Consider the following 23,250-nt stretch of genomic DNA (forward strand, 5'->3'; position numbering starts at 1 on the left):
CATCTGTGAAGAGAATGCCAATTCTGGTGTTCTCTGGCCAATGGAGCTGCACGGTGCAGGGCTGTGAGCACAGGTCCCACTAGAGGACGTCGGGCCCTCATGCCACATCAGAATCATCTTGTAGTGCACAGTTTAGCTGTAAAATTAGATGGTTTGTGACCCGGTAGCCATGTTGAGAACAGGTTGAGATGGCTTGAAGGAACGCCTAGTACCGGTCACATGACTGGATCACAGCCAATAGGAACGCTCTCTCTCTGAAATGACCTGTGATTGGTCAAAGTCTCCCGTCACGGGCTAGATTTTCTAAAGTCTGAAAACAGAGCCATGAGGAGGAACAGAAGTCTAGTTTTCTCTCAGAACACTTGAATTACAATATGCTGAAAGGTTATTATGGAATTTTTGCCCAATGATGCCAAAAATATACTGACTACTGCTGCTTTAAGTGTTACCTTAATTTTTTGAGCAGTGTATAACTCAACACAATCAGCCCTTTGTCCACAATACAAGACAGGCAGACAGGGAGGAAAACAAATCATTCAACTGTTACTTTAACTTACTGTACCAATTTGCTGCTCTGCTTTCCAAATAATTCAGCCACTTAACTATCCATTCATGAAATGAAATTGCACACTTAAGGATCCTCCTTACCCCGGGAATATGCACAAACATGCTTTGCAAGAGTGGCATTTAACAATGTACGAGACACACAACAGAAGTAATCCTGGTCAGTCCAGCGCATTGCCTATTTGAAATAAATATTACATTTTTCAACAATGTAATCCACCAAATCACTTAAGGATATTGTATTCTTACAAATGATTAATTCAGAGTGACAAAAAAGTGATTTATTAAAAACGACGTATGCAAAAGTATCTTTATATCAGCCTTTAAAAATCCCAAACTTCTTTATGTACAGAAGATACATTTTGGGGGATAACTGCAATTTTTTCAGACTGGCATTTTTTAACAAAACCCAATATGCTTTGAACCACTCTAAGACAATGTGATATGAAAAATTCTTAATCAAGAAATCTGCTCATATTATTAAAATTACTTCTTTCAAATGGGATTCATTAATTCCTTTGTTCAAGTGTAAACCCATTTTATATAGGCCAGTACCTATTTGTGTTCCCAATCAATAGCTTTAGTAAAAATAAACAAAAAACAACTGAAAACTAAAATAATCAATATCCAGCTGAAATCTCAACTTCCATCAGATATCTATTAGGCATGCTCAATTCAAGGTTCACAATCCATTCATAATTTAGTCTATGGAATATCAAAAACTATGAAAAACTGTCTATCACAATTTCTCAGAACCCAAATGTGACAAATTCAAATGTCTTGTTTTGCCCAACCAACAGTCAAAAAGATATTCCGTTTCAAATTATATAAAAAAGAGAAAGGCAAAAATACGGATATTTTAGAAGGTGGAGCCAGCAAATGTAAATTTTTGCTTGAAAAGTGACTAAAATGATTACAATTGAATGGCTAATTGTTTCAGCTGTAGAAAGAACAAGGGGAAATGCTCAAAGAAGGTCAGCGACAGGAAGAAAGTGGAAAGGAAACAGAACAAAATGGAAAAGGTCACAGCATAAAAAATAAGATGCAATATGCAATTTTCTTTAAACCTTTTTATCTCCAAAAGGTCAGGGTTGTTTGGGGGTATGGAGTAGCTAACACTTCTGAATAACACACAATAGGTAACGAATTAATTCCTGCCTTTTACCACACATTACTCAAATATAAAATTACGTCTCTCAAAATGTGACATACTGCTATTTTAAATGCCCATTTGATACAAGTAATTACCTATTTGTATCCTAAATGCATCGCTTTAAAAAGACAAATTAATATGAAAAAATAATAGTGGAAGCTATTTGTACTTTTTATCGGTTATGTTTTTCACCTCTGATAAAAGGTTTATCCATGACAATGATACATATTTACTATACAATTTCCTACCATTTTTTATTCATCTTTTTTTTTTAAAACATTAGTATATTAAAAGGCCCTAATGTATCACACAGATTCCTCTTCCACTGAATAGGTGTGGTGAATCTCAAAGCTGCTATGTTTCAGTGAGTGCCACTATGGTCTAAATCAGGGCTGCAAAGTGGGGCTCGGTTTGATTTGGCCCGCCAGATGTTTCTAGCTGAAAAATAATAATAAAATAAATTATAATATAAATTGCTGTATATGCCGTTTTATTTTTTGTGAGGTAAAAATGCTCCTACAATGTAGGATCCCTAATTACTAATTATGTTTCATAATCAGGCACAGCAGGAAATCAGTTTGGTGCAAGTGAGGTAAGAAAAAAATGGAGAGGCAGAGATTGGGGCACATGGATAAAAGGCATTTGAATTAATGGAACTGGGGATCCTGGCACTATTTTGCATCTTAACAATACAATACCATTAAGTTTCGGTGTTGGCCCCCCAAGGGAAAAAGTTTGGGTACCCCTGGTCTAAATGGTTTCAATGTGTTTCAAAAGGTTTCTCCCTGACAACAGGGAGAAAACGCTGATGCCTTATTTTCCGTTGAACAAAAATATCAGTATTGAGTATGAGCACAAAATATTAGCAAGCAGCTGGAGCTTTTAGGTCAGCAGTGTACTGTACCTCCATGGCCAGGGCCGCAGTTTGCTGGTCGTAATGGTTCAGTATGTTGGGCATGTAGGTGGAGTTGTAGGGCAGCCCCTGGCACATGCGCAGGGTTATGGGCTCACAAGTGAACAGACTGTGGCTCCCCTCCGCCGCATCCATGGGGATGGCAACGCACGCCGTCAACATGGACACCGACAGCACCCACAGGAGATCCATGACTGGTCCGTACAGTAGGAGAGAAGAAAGACCCAGGGGGACGGCTGGTTAGGAAGAGTGGCTGAGCCCTGTTAGCATCTGGCTCATTCACCAGGAAAGGGAAATCACAAGGCTTAAAGAGTGTCCAGGACTGTCTGGTAGTCTCTTCCTCCTCTTCAGCTCACAGAGAAACAGTCTGGGTCTGGCAGCGCAATCCAACATGGCCATGACTGAACCTGGCTGCATCCATCACCGTGGGAATTCCGGTCAGCGGCAGCAGTGTGTCACAAGACCTCCATAGCCTGGGAGATGCTGTGGTCCTTTAAGATGCTGCGCTGTGACCACTCACACTCCTCCCTCTCCTACCTCCACGAACAGTGATGATGCTTCGGGGAAAATAGCGATGACGACCACCGATGGAGATGGTGTTCAGTCTGCGATCTGAAAAATAAAAGCATTTTAAACATTTTAAAATGTATATTTGGTATCAGGTCACCAGATTACTCAACATATCCAGTATGTTTTGAGAGTGGCAACCCAGAACAGGCTTTCTTTTAATGAAACTTACACAAATAACAGGCTGCAAATGAAAAACACACAAAAGGCTAGTTCAAGAGGATTGGTAATTGCATTTCATTGTAGTGGGTGGTTATGTAGATAAGTCATAACAATTAATTAACAGCAATATATTAGGGACTAAGAATAACGACAAAACAATCTAAATAAGCATTTACATGGGTATTGACAGCTTTTTTGTGGTAGTTTAATGAAGTGACTCATAATTTATGGTAATTATTATTTCTGGCATTAGTGCAATTTTAGTGGTGTACCCTTAATTTGTAAAAAAGGTAATTATTTTAGCCTTTTTTTATTTTAATTGAACCATTTTTCCATAACGGAAAATGCTACATTTACATGACCGTACACACCCATAACAACCCATTTCCATTCACTGACACACAAACAACGAATACTACTCTCAGTACACCTGTCTCTACTTAAGCCCAATGTGAAACCAGCCCAGCTGCATGTTAAAGGTTCATTACTCTAAACGGGTTCTCATTGCGTCCGTTAGCCGACCTGTGCTTCAGTATTACCGGGCTCCTCCTAGAGCTCCGAGCACGGAATTCATCAATTAATCGCTCCTCGTTAATGTAAGTGTAGCTAGCTCAAACTACCGGAACCGGGAGCTAGTCTCGGTTCCGTTAGTTAGTCCCCTGTCTCCTGTCCACAGTACCTGGCTGCCTCTCTACAACACATGGTTGAATAAACCAGACTGCGCAGTGGAGACAATAGCTGACGGTTAGTTGATCCTGAATGATAGGAACCTATAGTAGCATATGCAGCCTGCGTACCGGTGTTTTAACGTTAATTCACCGCACAGAGTCGGGCGGTAACGGAGGTGGTTGTTGATGAGACACACTCCGGTTCTACATGTCAGATAACTGTTCAATTAAAAACAACTTTACCTGAATGTAGAGCCGGGAATTCACGTGTAGCGACGGGGTCTCTGCCGCTCCTCGAGTTGGTAACAATGAGTGAATGTCCCCCTTCCAGCACCCTCCTGTCGTCTCCTCCTGTCCTCCTCCTCCTCCTCTGTCCGACTCCCGTCCCCCTCTCTGCCGCTCCGCCGAGCGTCAAGCCCGCGACATTTCCAAAATGGCTTCCAGACAAAACTCTACAAAATAAAAGCCTCATCAAAGACAAACGAAACAAGACGCAAGTACAATACACATTATTGTGTCAGTAACTTAAACATAGTGAGGTAGTGACGCAGTTTAGTTTTTTTGTATATATTGCCACCCTACCCGTAAAAACTGAGTTGTTTTTCATTCAAATGAATCATAAGCAGTAGTGGAAAATAACAAAGTACATTTAGTACTATAGGCTACTTAATTCTGAAGTAAGTTGTTCTATCCCAGACAACATGGTTATGTGGGCCCCACATGGGTTATTCTCGGGGTACCTGGGTACCAAGTGGGTATGGGCCCAAAATGGGCATCTTATCTGGGGCCCACTTGGATCAACTAAGTAGGTCCCACATGGGCTCCCCATGTGGGCTACCCAAGTAGGTTCTAGGTGGGTCAATAATGGGAAATTAGTGCATGGGCTCAGAATGGGCAACACAAATGGCGCCCACTTGGGTCAACTAAGTTGGTCCCACATGGGCTCCCCATGTGGGCTACCTGTGTGGGTCCTAGTTGGGTCACTACTGGGAAATTAATGCATGGGGCCAACATGGAAACTGTGGACAAACCCACTTACAACCCATATTTCAGGCCATGTAGTCCCCCTTGTAGTTCCCACAGAGAACTTAAACCTGGGGCCAAGATGGGTTTTGGTTTATGTTGCCCAGACTGGGCCCATATAACACCCAGTGTACTCCTGCATGAAACCCACAAGGGCAATTGGCACGGGGCCATTATGGAACCCATGGATAATCCCATATAGGGCCCATTTTTCAGCCTATTTACTACCCACATGGGCCCCACATACAAATGTTGGCTGGGATTTACTTTTGTGGTTTTTAGCCCAGCATTAGCAGCATGAAATGTAGTCCAATGGCATCAATGCTAATAGCATGAGAACACTTAGCAGCCCAGGTGGTTTACCAAAACTCTTTAAAAATAAACATAATAACATCTAAGAAATGATTTCTGTAACAGGACTGAACATTCTCAGTCATACTTACAATATGATAAGATAGAAATACAGAGAATAGAGTGAGATAAGTTGCTTTTCGTCTGCCCATGGCCTTCAGAAGACTCAACTGATACTACTTGCTGTTGCTGATTTTAGATGAGAGAATGTATTTGTGTGCCTAAATTGGAAATAGAGTCACACAATAATACAAAATATAAAATTCTGAAGGATTCTAATCATCATATTTCATGTTGTGTAGTTTTAGAGAGTGGAGACAGGATAATATCCTATTTTTTCAGTGTTCTAAGTAGTTTTAATTAAAGCTTTATTTCTTCAAATTTCAATTAGAACAAAGTGCAGGACACTTTGCTTGATAATATAATGTATTGTACAGATAGGCTTACTTTGAATGCATATTTAGGCATGTAATGTCCAGAAATTACACCGATTCGGCCCCATTACTTTGAAGGGTCTTCTGGCTGGTTTCCGGTCCTGCGCAGTGTGTGTCTGTTCAGCTTGACGCAGCTCTGCTTCTTTCTTCACAGCAGGTTTTCTGTCTTCGTTGCGCGCGGCCGCTCATCCGAGGACGAGCAGACTTTTTGCGTTTGAATGAGAAACTTGTCAGACTGGTGGGACTGAGTGTTTCAGCTGGTCGTCTGCAACATAGGCCTGAAATGTTTCATCAGTAGACCTGCAGCAGCGGGTTGAACTGGAGGCAACAGGCGCGTCATGGCATAGAAAACAATAGAGCCAACGCCTACATTATACACCCAACAAGTCCTTTATTAAGCCTAACACAAGGTTATATTGGGCTACTACTACTGCAACTACTTCTAATAGCCTACTAGGCTTACTACTACTACTACTACTAGCCTACTGATAATAATAGTAATGAGGATATTAATAATGGAAATTTGAATGTATACTTGCATGTCACATGTATTTAGTGTTTTAAAACACAAATATGGTCCTACAAGGTTGTGAATGGCAGGGATGGCTTAAAGGGACTGTTTGTAACTTCTTCCACGTATAAATCAATCCGGGTCAGTGTCTCATGCGCGCTCGCGTGTGGCTACGCTGTTCAGACTCAACACAAACTACACAGAAGCACCAAAACCACAAAGTTCTATCTAGTGAAGCCCGTCTGTTAAACAGTGTTGGCCGCGGTCGGAGGACGCAGGGGAGACCGTAGCTTTGGTCTCCAGGACCGGAGTCTCTGCTGTACTCTGCTCCTCTGCTTGCCTTCACTCACACACCGCGTTCGCTTTCGCTCTTTCGCTCCAACTCTCACGTGCATGCGCGCACACTCCACACTGCAGAAGAGTTAGTAGCTCTGAGAATATCTAGTGAATGTACAGTGGACGTTTGTGCAGAAATAACTGCTGCAGCTCCTCCAGACCAACAGAGGTTTCCCGTGTCTTGTGAAGTGACGGGGCTCCGCAGAGAGAAACGTTATCGTCTCCGACCAAAACTCCGGTGTCTCCCCTGTTCCCTTCGGCCGCGGTCGGGAGGCTGAGGCAGGAAAAGCCAACACTAGGATCAGCATTGATTCATGGAGAGACCTTCGTCTGGTCAGCTAACATTACTGCCAAGCAGCTGAAATATAGAGTGATATTGTGCTTTTAGCTGACGTGTGTCGCCTCACTGTTTTGAGCGATGCTCCTTCATGTCTATGTAGAGCGAGCACAAGCGCGAGCAACAGGACGCTGACTTTCGTTGACTTAACGGCCACAGGTGTTGCTGTTAACAAGACATTTCTGATTCTTACAAACAGTCCCTTTAAGGCATATAGGCCATACAGGCGGTCGCCTAAGGTACCACATTTTGGGGGGTGCTGGTCGCCCTCTTTAAAATAATAATAATTAAAAAAAATGGCGGTGGGCACCCTACCTCATTTTTGACATTGTGGAAACAAATGTAAAAAATAAAGAAAAGAAAATATGCTTTTCACCCCTGTAACTCTCGTTGTAGTGAAACTTACTTAACACTTTAAAGCCAGCAATATCAGGGACCAAGTGTTTATTTATATTATAATAAATACAGTTATTTATGAAAATAAAAATCAGAATTTTTATCTTAACACCATTATGATGTCTGCTGTGTGTTGCAGTTTACGGGGCTAGGGTTAGGATTCTTGGGGGTTCAACCATAACCCTAACCCTGGGGCACCAAAAGGGCTAGAGCCGGCCCTGGTGAAAGGAGATGACATTCATTTCAAATGTCCAGGCAGTTTAGCATAGTGTTTATACAAGTAATCAACAGTGCATTAGAAATGTAGGTATTTCCAGTGTCAAAATGCACGTCTAATCCAGCCTACGTGTACAGAGCACATGAATGGACAGTGCTGAAAGTTTGGAGCAGGTCGTCAAACCATATTGTGAAGTATACAAGCTGTGAAATGTATTTTTTTTGCAGCATCAGTGTATTAGAGGCAGATGGTCTCCATAGTAGTTGCAGAGTCAGGCCTTCTGCACTACTACTATTTGTCATCATTAGAGCCAGTGTTGCCTGCACACTCCACACACTCCACTGTGGTTTGCTTTGCAGCACCCCCCACTGTGTGTGACAGGCTGTGACAGCCAGTCCATGTAAGGAGAGTGCACTCACTGTTACTATGGAAACAAGTAAACTGTGCACAGGGAAGTGGGAAGAGAAGAAGAAGAGTTGGTGTACGGACACAAAGGTCGTCAGAAGTATGCACATAGAGAGAGAGTGTGTTTAGGATTTATCTCCTTCTGATGGTGAGTAAAATACCAGAGGAGTGTGTTGTACACTTCTCTTAGAACACTGCGGGATTTAAGTGTGTTCCAGGTTGGATTTTTGTCATTTTGACTTTGGAGCAATTATATGTTTTTCCTAACTCTTGTTTTCACAAGATACAGAATGAAAGATGGACATTATTTGTTTATCAGGCAATGGTGGACAGTAACAAAACAACACAAATGGAGAATTTAGAGAATGAAATGTCTGACACAGTGCTAAGATTATGATTTGACATTATTTATAAGACTTCATCCATTTTAAGTAAGATAAAAGCTGGTACGTTAAGAGGCTAAACATAAACCTTCAGATGGTGCATGCTGTACATATGCACAAAAAATGTGAAAAAAATAGTAACAAACATGTTAATAAAGTTTTTGTTTTCAATACATCACCTCCCAGCTGTTACTCAAAGATGCCACTTACCGTGCCACCAAGGTCATCTGCAAGCTGTGCTAAGATGCAGACCAAACTGAGCGCCTGGACTCCTCTGAACCACCCACCGTCCAACAGCAAGGTCAGACCAACTCATCCACTCTGAAACAGACAAAAACAAGTTATTAACAGTCCGTTTTTATTTTGTGAGTGGTTGAAAAAGTACTCTGATCCTTTATTTAAACTCGGAAAAAAAAGTTCTGAAACTTGTGTTTGGTTGATTATGTCTCTGTTGTTACAATGCTAATGGTCATTGTATTTTACATGGTTGGAAAGCCTGTTTATTTACCTTCACAATGATGTCCAACTTGTAAGGATCATGCATTTGTGGGCTGAGCAGCACAGCTGATTATGTGGGTAGCGCCCAAGTCGCCCTGTTGGTATTGACTCTTGTTTTGAGTTGTTTGGTGGATTGGATGATTGAACTCTCTATCAGTAACAAGGAACAAACAAGACATATTGGCTATTTTACACTTTATTCACTTAATACACCGTCAGGAGCCTCAGTAGCGGTGGAAGATCCATACGCAGCCACAACAGCCTGGCACCTCCTCCTCATGCTGGTCAAAAAACCTGGTCACACGTTGCTCTGGGATGGCGTTCCATTCCTCAACCAGGATGCAACTTGGTTTTGCGGAACACCAGCTTCAACTTGCCCTATCGGCCTTATCCCGATTGAACGTGGCATGCCGATGCTTGGAGCAGACACCAAATGATCACTTTAGTAGGGCGCAGCACCCAGCAGGCCCCATGCACATCAGGCACCTGATTGGTAGCACCTGGAGCTCAAAACAAGAGTCTATACCAACAGCATTGTTTAGCATTGGCAGAGAGTTTTGGCATATTTCACTTAGGCGCTACTCACATAATCAGCTGTGCTGCTTATCCCACAAATGCATGATCCTTACAAGTTGGACATCATTGTGAAGGTAAATAAACAGGCTTTCCAACGATGTAAAATACAATGACCATTAGCATTGTAACAACAGAGAAATAATCAACCAAACACAAATTTCCAAACTTTTTTTTCCGAATAATGTTAATCAATCAAAACTGTATGTAAAGGTACAGAACTTTTATCAACTAAATGTGTAAATTATCAAAGTAAAAGTACCCATTCTGCAGTAAAATGGCCCATGACTGTTATATTATTATATATGACATTATTCTGATACATCAATGTGTAAGCATGCATTTTGCTGTACTTTACAGTAAATATGCATTGCGACTGTCCTCTACTGGTTGAAACCCAGCTATTGTTATTGAATTTGCTATTAGCTGATCTGGAGGTAGCTTTCATCACCAACCAAACCCCCTCTAGTGGAGCGGATGGTGGAAAAATCATGCAAATAGTGATACAAGCACCAAATTTGGAATGATGATTCCCGAGGGGACACTTGGCAAATATAAACGATTGGCCACTTGAAAATCCAAGATGGCGGCCATGTTTCAAGATGGCCGCCAAATTGACCTGCCGTTAATGGTTTCTCTCATAGAAATTCATCTATTTGGTCGATTTGATTGATCTTGGTGTCAAATGATGTGTTTTCTAGCATGCTGGATCTAATTTTGATAGTTTTAATAATTTTTAACTTCAAAATGGTGGCCATTTTTCAAGATGGCTGTCAAATTTACTCGCGGAGAATGTTTTTCTTAAATAAATGCATGTACTTGGTCAATTTGAATGATTGTGATGTAGAATTATATGTTTTCTGGTATACTATCTAATTATTACAGCTTTAACATCCTCCAATAAGTTGTTTTTTTTACTTTTGGCTGTCCGGTGAGTCTTTGCTTTGTGGTGTTTGCATGGCTCAATTGGCTTGTAGGCCTACTGTTGTAGATATCAATAGCTGCTGTTGCCATAGGTGTAGGGGCTTAGTGGTAGAGGTACTACCTTTGTTTCAGAAGTCAGCCACATCCTCCAGGATGGACTACTGGCACTAGTTCTCACTACTTGCCCAACTCTCACCTACGGCTCCAAGAAGTTGCTAGTGCACGGCAACGGCCACACCCCGGGACACCGTGTTGGCTCATGGGCTGAACTAGGTGAGGGTAGCACACAGAGAGTCTCTCTGTGATGGAGTATGTCTAGCTCCAATTTTCAAAGTGCATAGAGTCAATGAACCAGCCATCTTTATCCATGAGGTTCCAACCCAACTGCCAGAATTGTCACAACAGCAGAGAACTGTAAAGGAGTGATTGTCGGGCACTACAAGGGCACACTGGTGACAATCGCTGCTGTGTAACCCAGAATGGGGTTCAACGTCAGCCAAGTAGGATTCAGCATTATACTTAGTGTCCCAAATGCTGCTTACTACCAACCCCAGATCAGTTTTAAGCAGCCGCACCTGAATCGACAGGAAGTGCAAGCGCGGGAGAGCCGAGCCAAGGATAATGGGGTTTCAGTTATCCAGATGGTGTACAGATTGCGTAAAATAATGCATGACCCTAGCTGTATCCCATACAAGAAAGTGCCCGTGATACAGGGTGGTAAAAGGATAAACCTTCGACCCTAAACATTACAATGGCTTTAAACCAAAAATCAACTGAGAAAATGTTGGAACACTGACTGGGCCAAGTGTTGCCTTTGTCAAATGGACAAGAACGAGGGCCTTACTTCTCCACATATAAATCCCAACAAAAGAGTAGGTGATGGGGACAGCCTCTTGGCGAGGAAAATTCCCAGATTCCATGCAGTCAGTCGGCTACCAGTCAAGCACGACCCAGCAAGACTAGACCATGAAACTGAATGACCATAACCATGAAACTGAATGAAAGACTAAATGAATGTGCAAAAACCTTCAGTGATGGAAAGCTCCTTCCCAAACTGAGTGCTGGAGATGTCATTGCCCAGGATATGAAGTATCATCCTGCTTGCTTGGCTGCTCTGTACAACCGAGAACGAGCCCATCTGAATGCCCAACAGCTGCAGAGGAAAGAAGAGCTGGCCCAGAAGAAGGAAGCAAATATGGAGAAGCAGTACACCTGGCAAAGGCTGCTCAGATGATACATCGTGACATGTTTCAGCATAAATCAGAATTCAACAGCACGTCTCATGATGGGTACCTTGAAGATACCGTCACACCATCCCTGCTTCAGTTTGTATGTATGATTGAACATGGGACTGATATCAAGTCACAACTCCAGAATGGCGCATTCAAATCTGACCTTGCAACTGCTACAGTACAGCTGTTTTGCCAAATACAGGGAAGGATCGCAGGTCCACAGGCACTCCAAGGAGAGGGAGACAACTTTTGCTATGTATGTTGGCCTGTATGTGTTTGCCAAGACCAGAAAGAGGCAACTGATAGATATGTTGGTGTGGGAACCTCATGAATAAAGATGGCTGGTTCATTGACTCTATGCACTTTGAAATTTGGAGCTAGACATACTCCATCACACAGAGACTCTCTGTGTGCTAACCTCACCTAGTTCAGCCCGTGAGCCAACACGGTGTCCCGGGGTGTGGCCGTTGCCGTGCACTAGCAACTTCTTGGAGCCATAGGTGAGAGTTGGGCAAGTAGTGAGAACCAGTGCCAGTAGTCCATCCTGGAGGATGTGGCTGACTTCTGAAACAAAGGTAGTACCTCTACCACTAAGCCCCTACACCTATGGCAACAGCAGCTATTGATATCTACAACAGTAGGCCTACAAGCCAATTGAGCCATGCAAACACCACAAAGCAAAGACTCACCGGACAGCCAAAAAGTAAGAAAAAAACTTATTGGAGGATGTTAAAGCTGTAATAATTAGATAGCATACCAGAAAACATATAATTCTACATCACAATCATTCAAGTTGACCAAGTACATGCATTTATTTAAGAAAAACATTCTCCACGAGTAAATTTGACAGCCATCTTGAAAAATGACCGCCATATTGCAGTTCAAAATTATTAAAACTATCAACATCAGATCCAGCATGCTAGAAAATATATAATTTGACACCAAGATCACTCAAATCGACCAATTAGATGAATTTCTATGAGAGAAACCATTAACGGCAGGACAATTTGGCGGCCATCTTGGATTTTCAAGTGGCCGATCATTTATATTTGCTTAGTTACCCCTCAGGAATCATCATACCAAATTTGGTGCTTGTATCGCTATTTGCACGATTTGATTGAAAAATGGATGTTATACGCTCCACTACTCCCTGCCGCCTCCTATAAAACCTTTAAAAAGTCCTATAAAGCATCTCTCGACGCTCGAACTGTGGTGAGAGACAGCAGTGCTGGAATGAGTTTTGAAGTGTGGTGTGGTGCTCCCCCGGGAAGAAAATTTTGAACATATTAAACAAATTAAATGCATCAATCTGGAGCTCCTTGAGAGCAAAATGACGATGCTAGATCTCTGAAGAACTTGGTGCTCTAGTAAACATGTAATCATAAAGGTTGTCTGGTTATGAATGTTGATGGCAAAAAGTCCCACAGCAGTTAAGCATGGTAAAGGAGACAGGGTGCCGACACCGCCACAGACCCCTCGCACTGAGGACAGTCCGCCCCGGTTGAGAGTTGCGGCGGGAATCCCGTCCCTCCCCACAGGGAGAGAGGGGGTACTGCGCAGAGAGAACTCAACGGCCCCCGGGCAGCGGCTAGGTCCGTACGAGGGGTGCTGTAAAACTCACGGTCGGGCCTTTCCAAGCAGACCTCGGACAATGCGCCTGGTGAGGGCCAGCCCACCAGCTGAGAAGTGTAAAAATATTTTGGGTTCATGATGAAACTGTAGCGGGCTGGATGTCAGATCACTGTGATCTCAGTTGAATTCGGCTACACAATGGTTGATTATGATTAGATAAAGATCCACAGCACACTCTGCTCCACCAGCTGCAAAATGTAGATAAATATATTATTCAGGGCTTTTTTATTGAAGAAGAAGAAGAAGAACAAGAAAAAGAAGAAAGGCACTTTATTAATCCCAGAGGGGAAATTCAATTTTTTTTCACTCTGTTTTATTTACACAGTACATGGTACACACGAGCCCGAAATACACACACATGCACAAACAGGACCTACATGCATTAATGGAGCGATGTCAGAGCGAGGGGATTGCCCTTGACATGCGCCCCGAGCAATTGGGGGTTTGGTGCCTTGCTCAAGGGCACCTCGGCAGTGCCCAAGAGGCAAACTAGCATCTCTCCAGCGACCGTTTCACACTCAGTACTTGGTCCATGCAGGGACTTGAACCGGTTACCAAGCCAAGTCCCTATGGACTGAGCTACTGCCGCCCCATATTGGGCATCAACTTTGTATTACGTCGTGTTGAAAAAAAAATAGACTTGAAGTGTAAATAAAAGCTTCAGTTCAGGTTGCGTTTACGTGAGACACAGTTGAGACAGAGCCGCGCAGACAGCTGCTGGACAGATTAAAATGAGAGAGTAAAAACACTTCTGACACCCTCCAGTCTGGACATGCACGGGGTAGACGGAAATTCATGATTTACCGTGTTGCAATATACGGGCATTTGCGGAGATACAGTGATTCACAACCTTAAAAAGAAAGTGGGATAGGGCCGTAAAGTGGGGGGGTAAGTCTGAATGCTAAATGTTAAAGTAATGCAGACCAAGCCCAGTTACACTTTAAGAAATCATCACAGTTTCAATTCTAATAGAAAAAAGTCAGTAAGTTTGAAACTGTTCAGCGAATAAACACGTAGGCCTAGACACAATCATCAACAGGGAGGTCCTGCTGCTTTTATAAAGTTGGGTCTTAAACAGCTGTAAATCATAAGCAGAACCCTTAGGTTTGGTCCATATTTGATGACACAGGACTCTGAGTCATTTAGTTATCTTTGTTTATCATTTATGCTTATTTTCAGGTTCATACTTGTATTTTGGGTTTCTTCTAGAATATGTTTACAAGCTTTAATGTTCAAAAAACACATCACCTTCCACATACCGGCTGTGCTGCAACTCCTCTTTTCACCCTCTGTCTGAAACGCTCTGTTTGAGCTCCTGCTGTTTGAGCTCCTCCTCTGTTGTGATTGGTCAACCGAACCAAACTCTTCGGACTCTGCTCCAGCTCCGCTCTAACTAGCTTTGTTTGAAGGTGTGCCAAACTAGCGGCTAGGCAGGTATTATGTATTATGCAGATGTGTTACTTGGTGACATCACCTCACCACGTTACGGAAGAAAAGGCGAGACTTCAAGCGAGGCGTTTCAGGCAGTTCAGGATCAGTGTTTCTGTAGGGGAAAAGAACTCCCTTTAGGGTGGACTTCAGGCTTTGTAACTTTGCAGACCTTTTACATGCACCAAAAACGATATAACCCACTAAAGGAAAGGGAGAAAGCACGATAGGTCCTCTTTAAAATATCTCCCTTGATACACATGATTAGTCATTGCTATTCCTGACAACGCAGTTTGATGTGATTACTAACATCTTTCACTCTTCTCTTCTTCCTCAGGTGTTTGAAGAGAGGCGAAACCTTCTGGCAAAGTGGGTACGTTGAAATGATGATGATGAACAGAGAGATGCACTAAATGCACTGATGGTTCTTGACTGTGCAGTGAGCTCAGTGTGAGCTCCGTCTGACACAAATAAATCTCTGGTTTAGAAACTGCACTTTGTGCTCTGTGGAGTCCATTTCCTATCCAGCTCCATTCAGCTGAAACCGTCCCATGTGGAGGAATTCTGTTCCGTTCTTTCACGTCTTTGTCAGTTTGACAGGTGGTCCGACAGCCAGAGGAAGGCGGTGCTGCAGGACTTTGTGCTGAACTGTTCTGTGGAGCAGCTGACCTTCCTGAGCCTCAGTGTGAGCAGACGACTCCCCCTGCAGGCTGCAGACTTCACCTGCCTGCTGCCCAGAGCCCTCTGCCTCTACCTCTTCTCCTTCCTGGACCCACGCAGCCTCTGTCGGTGCGCCCAGGTACACACACTGGACCATATGTAGGGATGTTAAAGCAGCAGTAGGTAACATTGGAGCAAATATGATTAAAAAAAGTTATTTTTATTAAACGGTCACTACATCCTGACAGTAGTGCATGAGACAGGTAATCTGTAAAAAAAATCATGTCCCTCTGTGTCCTCCGGTGCTCCTAACGGCGTCTGCAAGATTTCACAGACCGGAGGAAAACAACCAATCAGAGACGGGCTGGAGCCTTGCTGTCTCTTTGGTGTCATTGGGAAAAAATTCCATAATAACCTTTCAGCATATTGTAATTCAAGTGCTCTCAGAGAAAACTAGACTTCTGCTCCTCCTCATGGCTCTGTTTTCAGGCTTTAGAACATTTAGCCCGGGCCGGGAGACTTTGGCCAATCACAGGTCATTTCAGAGAGAAAGCGTTCCTATTGGCTGTTCATTCGACGGAGGCAGCTGTCAATCACTCGCAAACTCCAATCAAACGGTCAAACTAGGCAGCGCTGAACAAGTATAAATCAAGATTCAGTGTACTGTTTAGCTGTAAAATGAGAAAATTTGTGACCCGGCCGCCATGTTGAGATCAGTTGAGGAAATACCAAGCACCGCCCACCAGCCAGAGCAAACTTTCTCATTTTACAGCTGAACAGAACACTACAAGATGTTTCTGAAAACATTTTACGGGGGAAATAGGCATTACAGTAACACAATATTGATTCATATTTGTTCAGCGCTGCCTAGTTTGACCATTTGATCGGAGTTAGCGAGTGACTGACAGCTGCCTCCGTCAAATGAACAGCCAATAGGAACGCTCTCTCTCTGAAATGACCTGTGATTGGCCGAAGTCTCCCATCAGTAGATGTTCTAAAGCCTGAAAACAGAGCCATGAGGAGGAGCAGAAGTCTAGTTTTCTCTCAGAACACTTGAATTACAATATGCTGAAAGGTTACTATGGGAGTTTTGCCCAATGATGCCAAAAATATACTGCCTACTGCAGGTTTAACATGTATTACTCAATTATTACTTAGCCAGCTGAGAATTGTGGCTCGTAAATCACTCTGGACGTTTTTATCTTCTGCGGGCAGGTGAGCTGGCACTGGAGGAGCATAGTGGAACTGGACCAGCTGTGGATGCCAAAGTGTGTGAGGCTGGGCTGGTGCATCAACTTCTCCCCCAGCCCACTGGAGCAGGACGTCTGGAAGAGACACTACATCCAGACTGTGCTGGAGCTGCAACTCACCTCGCTGCAGGTTCGGGAGATCAGATCCAGAGTTAGCTCAATGGTCAAACAGGATACAGTTGTCAAACATCCTGCACTAACAAACTGATGTTACAGGGTAACTAAACTGGGAAAAAAAGTTCGGTGTTTGGTGGATTATTTCTCTGTTGTTACAATGCTAATGGTCATTGTATTTTACATCATTGGAAAGCCTGTTTATTTACCTTCACAATGATGTCCCACTTGTAAGGATTGTGCATTTGTGGGATGAGCAGCACAGCTGATTATGTGGGTAGCGCCCAAGAAAAATGTTCCAAATGCTCCGTCAATGGTAAACATCGATTCTCCTGTTGGTGTTGACTCTTGTTTTGAGTTGTTTGGTGGATTGGATGATTGAACTCTCTGTCAGTAACAAGGAACAAACAAGACACATTGGCAATTTTACACTTTATTCATTTAATACACCGTCAGGAGCCTCAGTAGCGGTGGAAGATCCATACACAGAGACAACAGCCTGGCACCTCCTCCTCATGCTGGTCACCAACCTGGTCACACGTTGCTGTGGGATGGCGTTCCATTCCTCAACCAGGATTGGTTGCAGGTCAGCCAGCGTGGTTGTGTTGGTCACTCTAACACGTACAGCACGCCCAAGTTGATCCCACAAGTGTTGAATTGGGTTGAGGTCTGGACTCTTGGCAGGCCGTTCCATTCTCTCTACTCCCACATTGTGGAGGTAGTCTGTGATAACCCTGGCTCTGTGGGGGTGAGCGTTGTCATCTTGGAGGATGAAGTTAGGTCCCAGATTGTGGAGATATGGGATCGCCACTGGCTGCAGAATCTCATCCCGATATCTCACTGCATTGAGATGGCCTTCAATGATGACAAGCCTTGTTTTGCCAGAGAGGGAGAGGCCCCCCCCCCCCACACCATGACACTGCCCCCACCAAAAGCTGTTACTCCATCGGTGCAACAATCAGCATAGCGTTCTCTGCGTCGTCTCCATACTTTGACCCTGCCATCCAACTTTTGCAGACAGAACCTGGACTCATCACTGAACATGACATTCCCCCACATGTTCAGGTTCCATTGTCTGTGTTGTCGACACCAGTGCAAACGGGCCTGATGGTGAAGGGCAGTCATTGCAGGCTTCCTGGTAGCCTTATGAGATTACACTGTTTACCATTGGGAGAGCATTTTGGAACATTTTTCTTCGGCGCTACCCACATAATCAGCTGTGCTGCTCATCCCACAAATGCATGATCCTTACAAGTTGGACATCATTGTGAAGGTAAATAAACAGGCTTTCCAACCATGTAAAATACAATGACCATTAGCATTGTAACAACAGAGAAATAATCCACCAAACACAAGTTTCCAAACTTATCTTTCCCAGTTTACATAAAAATGCAGTGTTGTAACGTTTATAAAAAGTCTATTGTCCATCTGCAGGCCGCCTCATCCCAGCAGCAGTTTGTGGTTCCACACGTATCAGCCATCAGCAATAAACATGAAGATCCGTCAGAACTGGCCTTCATCAGCGAGGAGCGTTCAGCCTCCACCAGCCAGCCACCAGGAAACATTTCCAGGACGGGGTTCAGAAAAGAGAGTAAGCCGGCTGCACCACCACCATGGAGAGACTCTGACAGACAGCCTAAAGACACACTACGCTTCAACTACTTGGACAACCTGGACCCCACTGAGCAAGCTCTCACAGCGTAAGACTGCAATTTTCAAACAGGCCATTTGAATTGGTCAAATTAAACTAAAACTTTTTAAAACTTGATAGGAAAAAATGTTCCAGTAAAAACCCATAATACTAGTATGAACCTGAAAATGAGCATGATATGTCCTCTTTAAGTAGATTATTAATTTATGGACATTACACTAGCACTCAGAGAATTGAATATTATAAATGCTTCCTTTAACCAGAGAGAAGTTTCTGTAGAGTTTGGCAGTCCATTTCTTCTCCAGAAAACAAGAGAGATTGGTCAGTTTGTGACCTTGTGTATTACACTATATATCCCAACCCAAGTTTAGTTATTCAGAGGCACAGTTCAGTCTAAAGCCTACATCTAATATGTAAGAAATGTGGACAGTAGGGTGGGAAAAAAAACAATACAGCATAGTATTTTGATATTTTGCGTGGCAATATTGTATCGATACATGAACGTCAAGTATCAATCTTTTATTATATAAACTATTAACCTCTTAGTGGTTACTTCTTACACGTATAAATCATTGTGGGTCGGTGTCTCATGCGCGCTCGCGTGTGTCTAGGCTGTTCAGACGAGACTCCAACACAAACTACATGAAACACCAAAACCTCTTGGTTGTATCTAGTGAAGCCCGTCTGTTAAACAGTGTTGGCCGCGGTCGGAGGACGCGGGGGAGACCGTAGCTTTGGTCTCCAGGACCGGAGTCTCTGCTGTACTCTGCTCCTCTGTTTGCCTTCACTCACACACCGCACTCGTTCTCACTCTTTCGCTCCACTCTCACGTGCATGCGTGCTCACTACACACTGCAGAAGAGTTAGTTTATCTCTGAGAATATCTAGTGAATGTTCAGTGGACGTTTGTACAGAAATAACTGCTGCAGCTCCTCCAGACCAACAGAGGTTTCCCGTGTCTTGTGAAGTGACGGGGCTCCGCAGAGAGAAACGTTATCGTCTCCGACCAAAACTCCGGCGTCTCCCCTGTTCCCTCCGGCTGCGGTCGGGAGGCTGAGGCAGGAAAAGCCAACACTAGGATCAGCATTGATTCATGGAGAGACCTTTGTCTGGTCAGCTAACATTACTGCCAAGCAGCTGAAATATAGAGTGATATTGTGCTTTTAGCTGACGTGTGTCGCCTCACTGTGTTGAGCGATGCTCCTTCATGTCTATGTAGAGCGAGCACAGGCGCGATTAACATGACGCTGACTTTAGTTGACTTAACGGCCACAGGTGTAGCTGTTAACAAGACATTTCTGATTCTTACAAATAGTCCCTTTAACAATCAACGGTCGCTATTCTGTCTTTCAGAGGTTGTAGCGGGCTCAGTTTTAAAGCTAGAGTGAAGATACTGGTATCATATGAAACTAGAAAATCGATTGGTACCATCCATGTCATGTTAGCTTGTTGAGATGAGCGCTGAATAATGCTACAAAGTTACGTTAAATTTTAGCGAGAAAAAACTGGCATGGCCATTTTCAAATGGGTCCCTCGACCTTTGACCTCAAGATATGTGAATGAAAACTCTGAGATGAGCAGAGTGAAAACTGTATCTTATTAGATAGAACAGATGTTTACAAGCTGCATAATTTGCAGTTGAAAAAAGGCAATAAATGGTGATATATCTTCGCAATACTCAGCGTATCGCAAGGTATTTAAATCACAATGAGATGGCATTGTGATTTTGTGAAGTATCGTGATAATATCGCATCGTGGGGCCTCTGGTGATTCCCATCCTTAGTGGACACATCATTTTGGTGTTATTTGTGTCATGTATTCCAAAAACAGAAAAAGGGATCAAAAAGGTTGGTGCCATTGGTGGATATTTAGAGGAACTTTGATAGCACAACAAATAGTGTTGTCACAATACTGGAATCTCTAACTTTGATACAATACCTTGAAAAATATAGATATTCAATACCAAAGGGAAACATTGACACAACATTGAGAGCATAACATTTTAGATTTTTATTTTAAAGATAAATAACAGTATGTGTATCGACTTGCTATTGGACAGAAGAGAGAGCAGAAAGAGCAGCTGGTACTCGTGTATCGATACCACGGAAAAGAAGTATTGAAACCGTCTCAAATATTCAATATGGATATGTATTGATACTTCGATATTTTTGCAGTGCATCGGCCACATTTTGCTCTTTGACCCTCCTCGTGTACACATAATATAACTGATGGAAATGTCTGAATTCTTTTGCAATGCACTGCAGATTGACTGAACGATGTCTCTCTGCAGGCAGGTGAATAGCAGAGCCTCCACCTGCCGCGGCGACACATGGAAGCCAGGCGGCGGCAGCCAGAAAACACTGTCTGAGGCGCATTACAAACTACGCAAAGCCAAATCGCTGGTAAACCACACTCCATTCATCACCACCACTATAACCCCACTGTGTCTGTGACCTCATTGTCTGAATCAAAGGGGGGGCGATAAACGGGGAGGATTCTCTGGAGATGGCCCAACCAGCAGGCATCATACATTATGGAGCAGCGTTTACACCGAAAAAGCGTGTTAATGATGAGCTGCTCAGAGAGGGAGGTGATGGGGGGGGGGGGGGGGGGGGGGGGGGCACATTATGCTGATGATAGTGTTTGAGGGAGGGTTAGATAGAGGACACTGTGTCATTTAATATTCAGGCTTTGGTGAAATCATCATACATAATTAATTTTGCCTGGATACAGGAACCAATGGGGAATATAACATAATACACTTTGGTTATTAAACCTGCAGTAGGCAGTATATTTTTGGCATCATTGGGCAAGAATTCCATAATAACCTTTCAGCATATTGTAATTCAAGTGTTCTGAGAGAAAACTAGACTTCTGCTCCTCCTCATGGCTTTGTTTTCAAAATATAGCCTGTGAAGGGAGACTTTGACCAATCACAGGTCATTTCAGAGAGAGAGCGTTCCTATTGGCTGTCAATCTCAAACATGAGTCAATATTCAGTTAATGTAATGCCTATTTCTCGCCTCAAATGTTCTCAGAATCATCTTGTAGTGTACTGTTTAGCTATGAGAGAGTTTGTGACCCGGCAGCCATGTTGAGATCAGTTGAGGAAATACCAAGCACCGCCCACCAGCTGGAGCACACTCTCTAAATTTACAGCTAAACCGTGCACTGCAAGATGTTTCTGAAAACATCTGAGGAGAGGAATAGGCATTACAGTAACAGAATATTGATTCATATTTGATCAGCGCTGCCTAGTTTGACCGTTTGATCAGAGTTTGCGAGTGATTGACAGCTGCTCAGAGACGGCAAGGCTCCAGCTCGGCTCTGATTGGTTGTTTTCTGTGAAATCTTGCAGATGCCATTGTTAGGACACAGAGGCACATGATATTTTTTCAGATTACCTGTCTCATGCACTTGTGTCAGGATATAGTGACCGTTTTATAAAAATAACTTTTTTAAATCATATTTGCTCCAACCTGCCAACCTCCACCTTTAAGGTAACCCCAGTTCTCTGAGAACTTATGTCTTTCTCCTCCTTCAGATGTTCCTAATCTCCAACTGCAGAACCCAACATCCACCTCCTCCTCTTCCTCTTCCTCATCATCGTGAGACCCAATCTCGACCCTCTTGGGCGGCTCACAGTCAGGACCACCCCGTCACCAGGGAGACCGCCCAGAGCATGCTGCGCCTGACCCAGTGGAACGCTGGGATCCGTCCTGGGCCGGTGAGGTCGGCGGTGCCCCGGCTGAGCGTGGAGGCGCTCAGGGCGTCCCAGCGCTCACACCGGAGCGCTCCCAGTAAGGCAACCACAGCTCCTCCACTCCTCTGGGCTCAGTATGATGTAACCACGCAGCAAGAAGCTTATTCAGGACAAATTATGACTGATTCTGCAAGAAAGTCGCAGACTGTGTGCAGATTGTGACCCTGTTAGAAATGCTTTATGTCTCGTTACCAGTGGAGCTAAATTATTGATTCTGAACTCTTTTTTTAAGGCAAAGCATTAAAATAAATTTAGACTGCATCTAATTAAAGGTAGGGTTGCTAAAGATTTACGATTTTTTTTTTGACAGCAATCACTAAATCAAGTGCTCTGACACTAGGGCTGTCAAAGTTAAAGCGATAATAACGTGTTAACACAAATTAGTTTTAACGCCTAGAGCTGAAGCTAGAGTGAGGATACTGGTATCATATAAAACTATAAAACCTGATGAATCCATCGGTACCAACCATGTCATACTAGCTTGTCGTGAAGGAGGATAAATAACGCTCCAAACTTGCGCTAAATTTTGGCGAGGAAAAACTGGCATGTCCATTTTCAAAGGGGTCCCTTGACCTCTGACCTCCAGATCAGTGAATGTAAATGGGTTCTATGGGTACCCACGAGTCTCCCCTTTACAGACATGCCCACTTTATGATAATCACATGCAGTTTGGGTCAAGTCATAGTGAAGTCAGCACACTGACACACTGACAGCTGTTGTTGCCTGTTGGGCTGCAGTTTGCCATGTTATGATTGGAGCATATTGTTTTATGCTAAATGCAGTACCTGTGAGGGTTTCTGGATTTCCAATAATAAATATATACATACATTTGTATAAAGCAGCATACTTGTCCACTCCCATGTTGATAAGAGTATTAAATACTTGACTAATCTCCCTTTAAGGTGCATTTTGAACAGATAAATAATTTGCGATTAAACGCAATTAACTATGGACAATCATGAGATTAATCGTGATTAAATATTTTAATTAATTGACAGTCCTAGTAATTACCTGTAAATATGTGTTTTTTCCATTTTATTTCAACTTCCATCCAATGATTTCTATAATGATATATGTCTGTTACCACTCGGCTTACTCTTCTTTC

At 43.2% G+C, this 23,250-nt stretch overlaps 2 protein-coding genes across 5 annotated transcripts in view; one reads left to right on the top strand and one right to left on the bottom strand.

The window, feature by feature from the left end:
- Nucleotides 1–4,404, bottom strand: part of fzd3a (frizzled class receptor 3a) — a 33,494-nt gene extending 29,090 nt beyond the window's left edge. Inside the window, 2 exon segments of the mRNA XM_037750293.1 lie at nucleotides 2,622–3,242; nucleotides 4,271–4,404. Coding sequence (XP_037606221.1) covers nucleotides 2,622–2,822 — 201 coding nt within the window. The 5' untranslated portion in view covers nucleotides 2,823–3,242; nucleotides 4,271–4,404.
- fbxo16 (F-box protein 16) lies at nucleotides 3,756–22,586 on the top strand. Of its 4 annotated transcripts, none has more exons than XM_037750299.1 (8): nucleotides 3,756–3,955; nucleotides 8,607–8,721; nucleotides 15,045–15,080; nucleotides 15,300–15,506; nucleotides 16,583–16,747; nucleotides 18,166–18,431; nucleotides 20,673–20,784; nucleotides 21,927–22,586. In XM_037750299.1, exons 2-8 carry the CDS (start codon nucleotides 8,620–8,622, stop codon nucleotides 22,305–22,307), a joined length of 1,269 nt encoding a protein of 422 aa, XP_037606227.1. In that variant the 5' UTR covers nucleotides 3,756–3,955; nucleotides 8,607–8,619; the 3' UTR covers nucleotides 22,308–22,586. The 4 variants fall into 4 exon arrangements, with proteins under 4 accessions (XP_037606227.1, XP_037606230.1, XP_037606228.1 ...); XM_037750302.1 differs by lacking the exon at nucleotides 3,756–3,955 and adding an exon at nucleotides 3,968–4,103; XM_037750300.1 differs by lacking the exon at nucleotides 3,756–3,955 and adding an exon at nucleotides 4,412–4,524.
- The last annotated feature ends 664 nt before the right edge of the window (nucleotides 22,587–23,250 follow it).

Source organism: Sebastes umbrosus, chromosome 18 (genome assembly GCF_015220745.1).
Source record: "Sebastes umbrosus isolate fSebUmb1 chromosome 18, fSebUmb1.pri, whole genome shotgun sequence".
Classification (NCBI taxonomy): Eukaryota; Metazoa; Chordata; class Actinopteri; order Perciformes; family Sebastidae; genus Sebastes; species Sebastes umbrosus.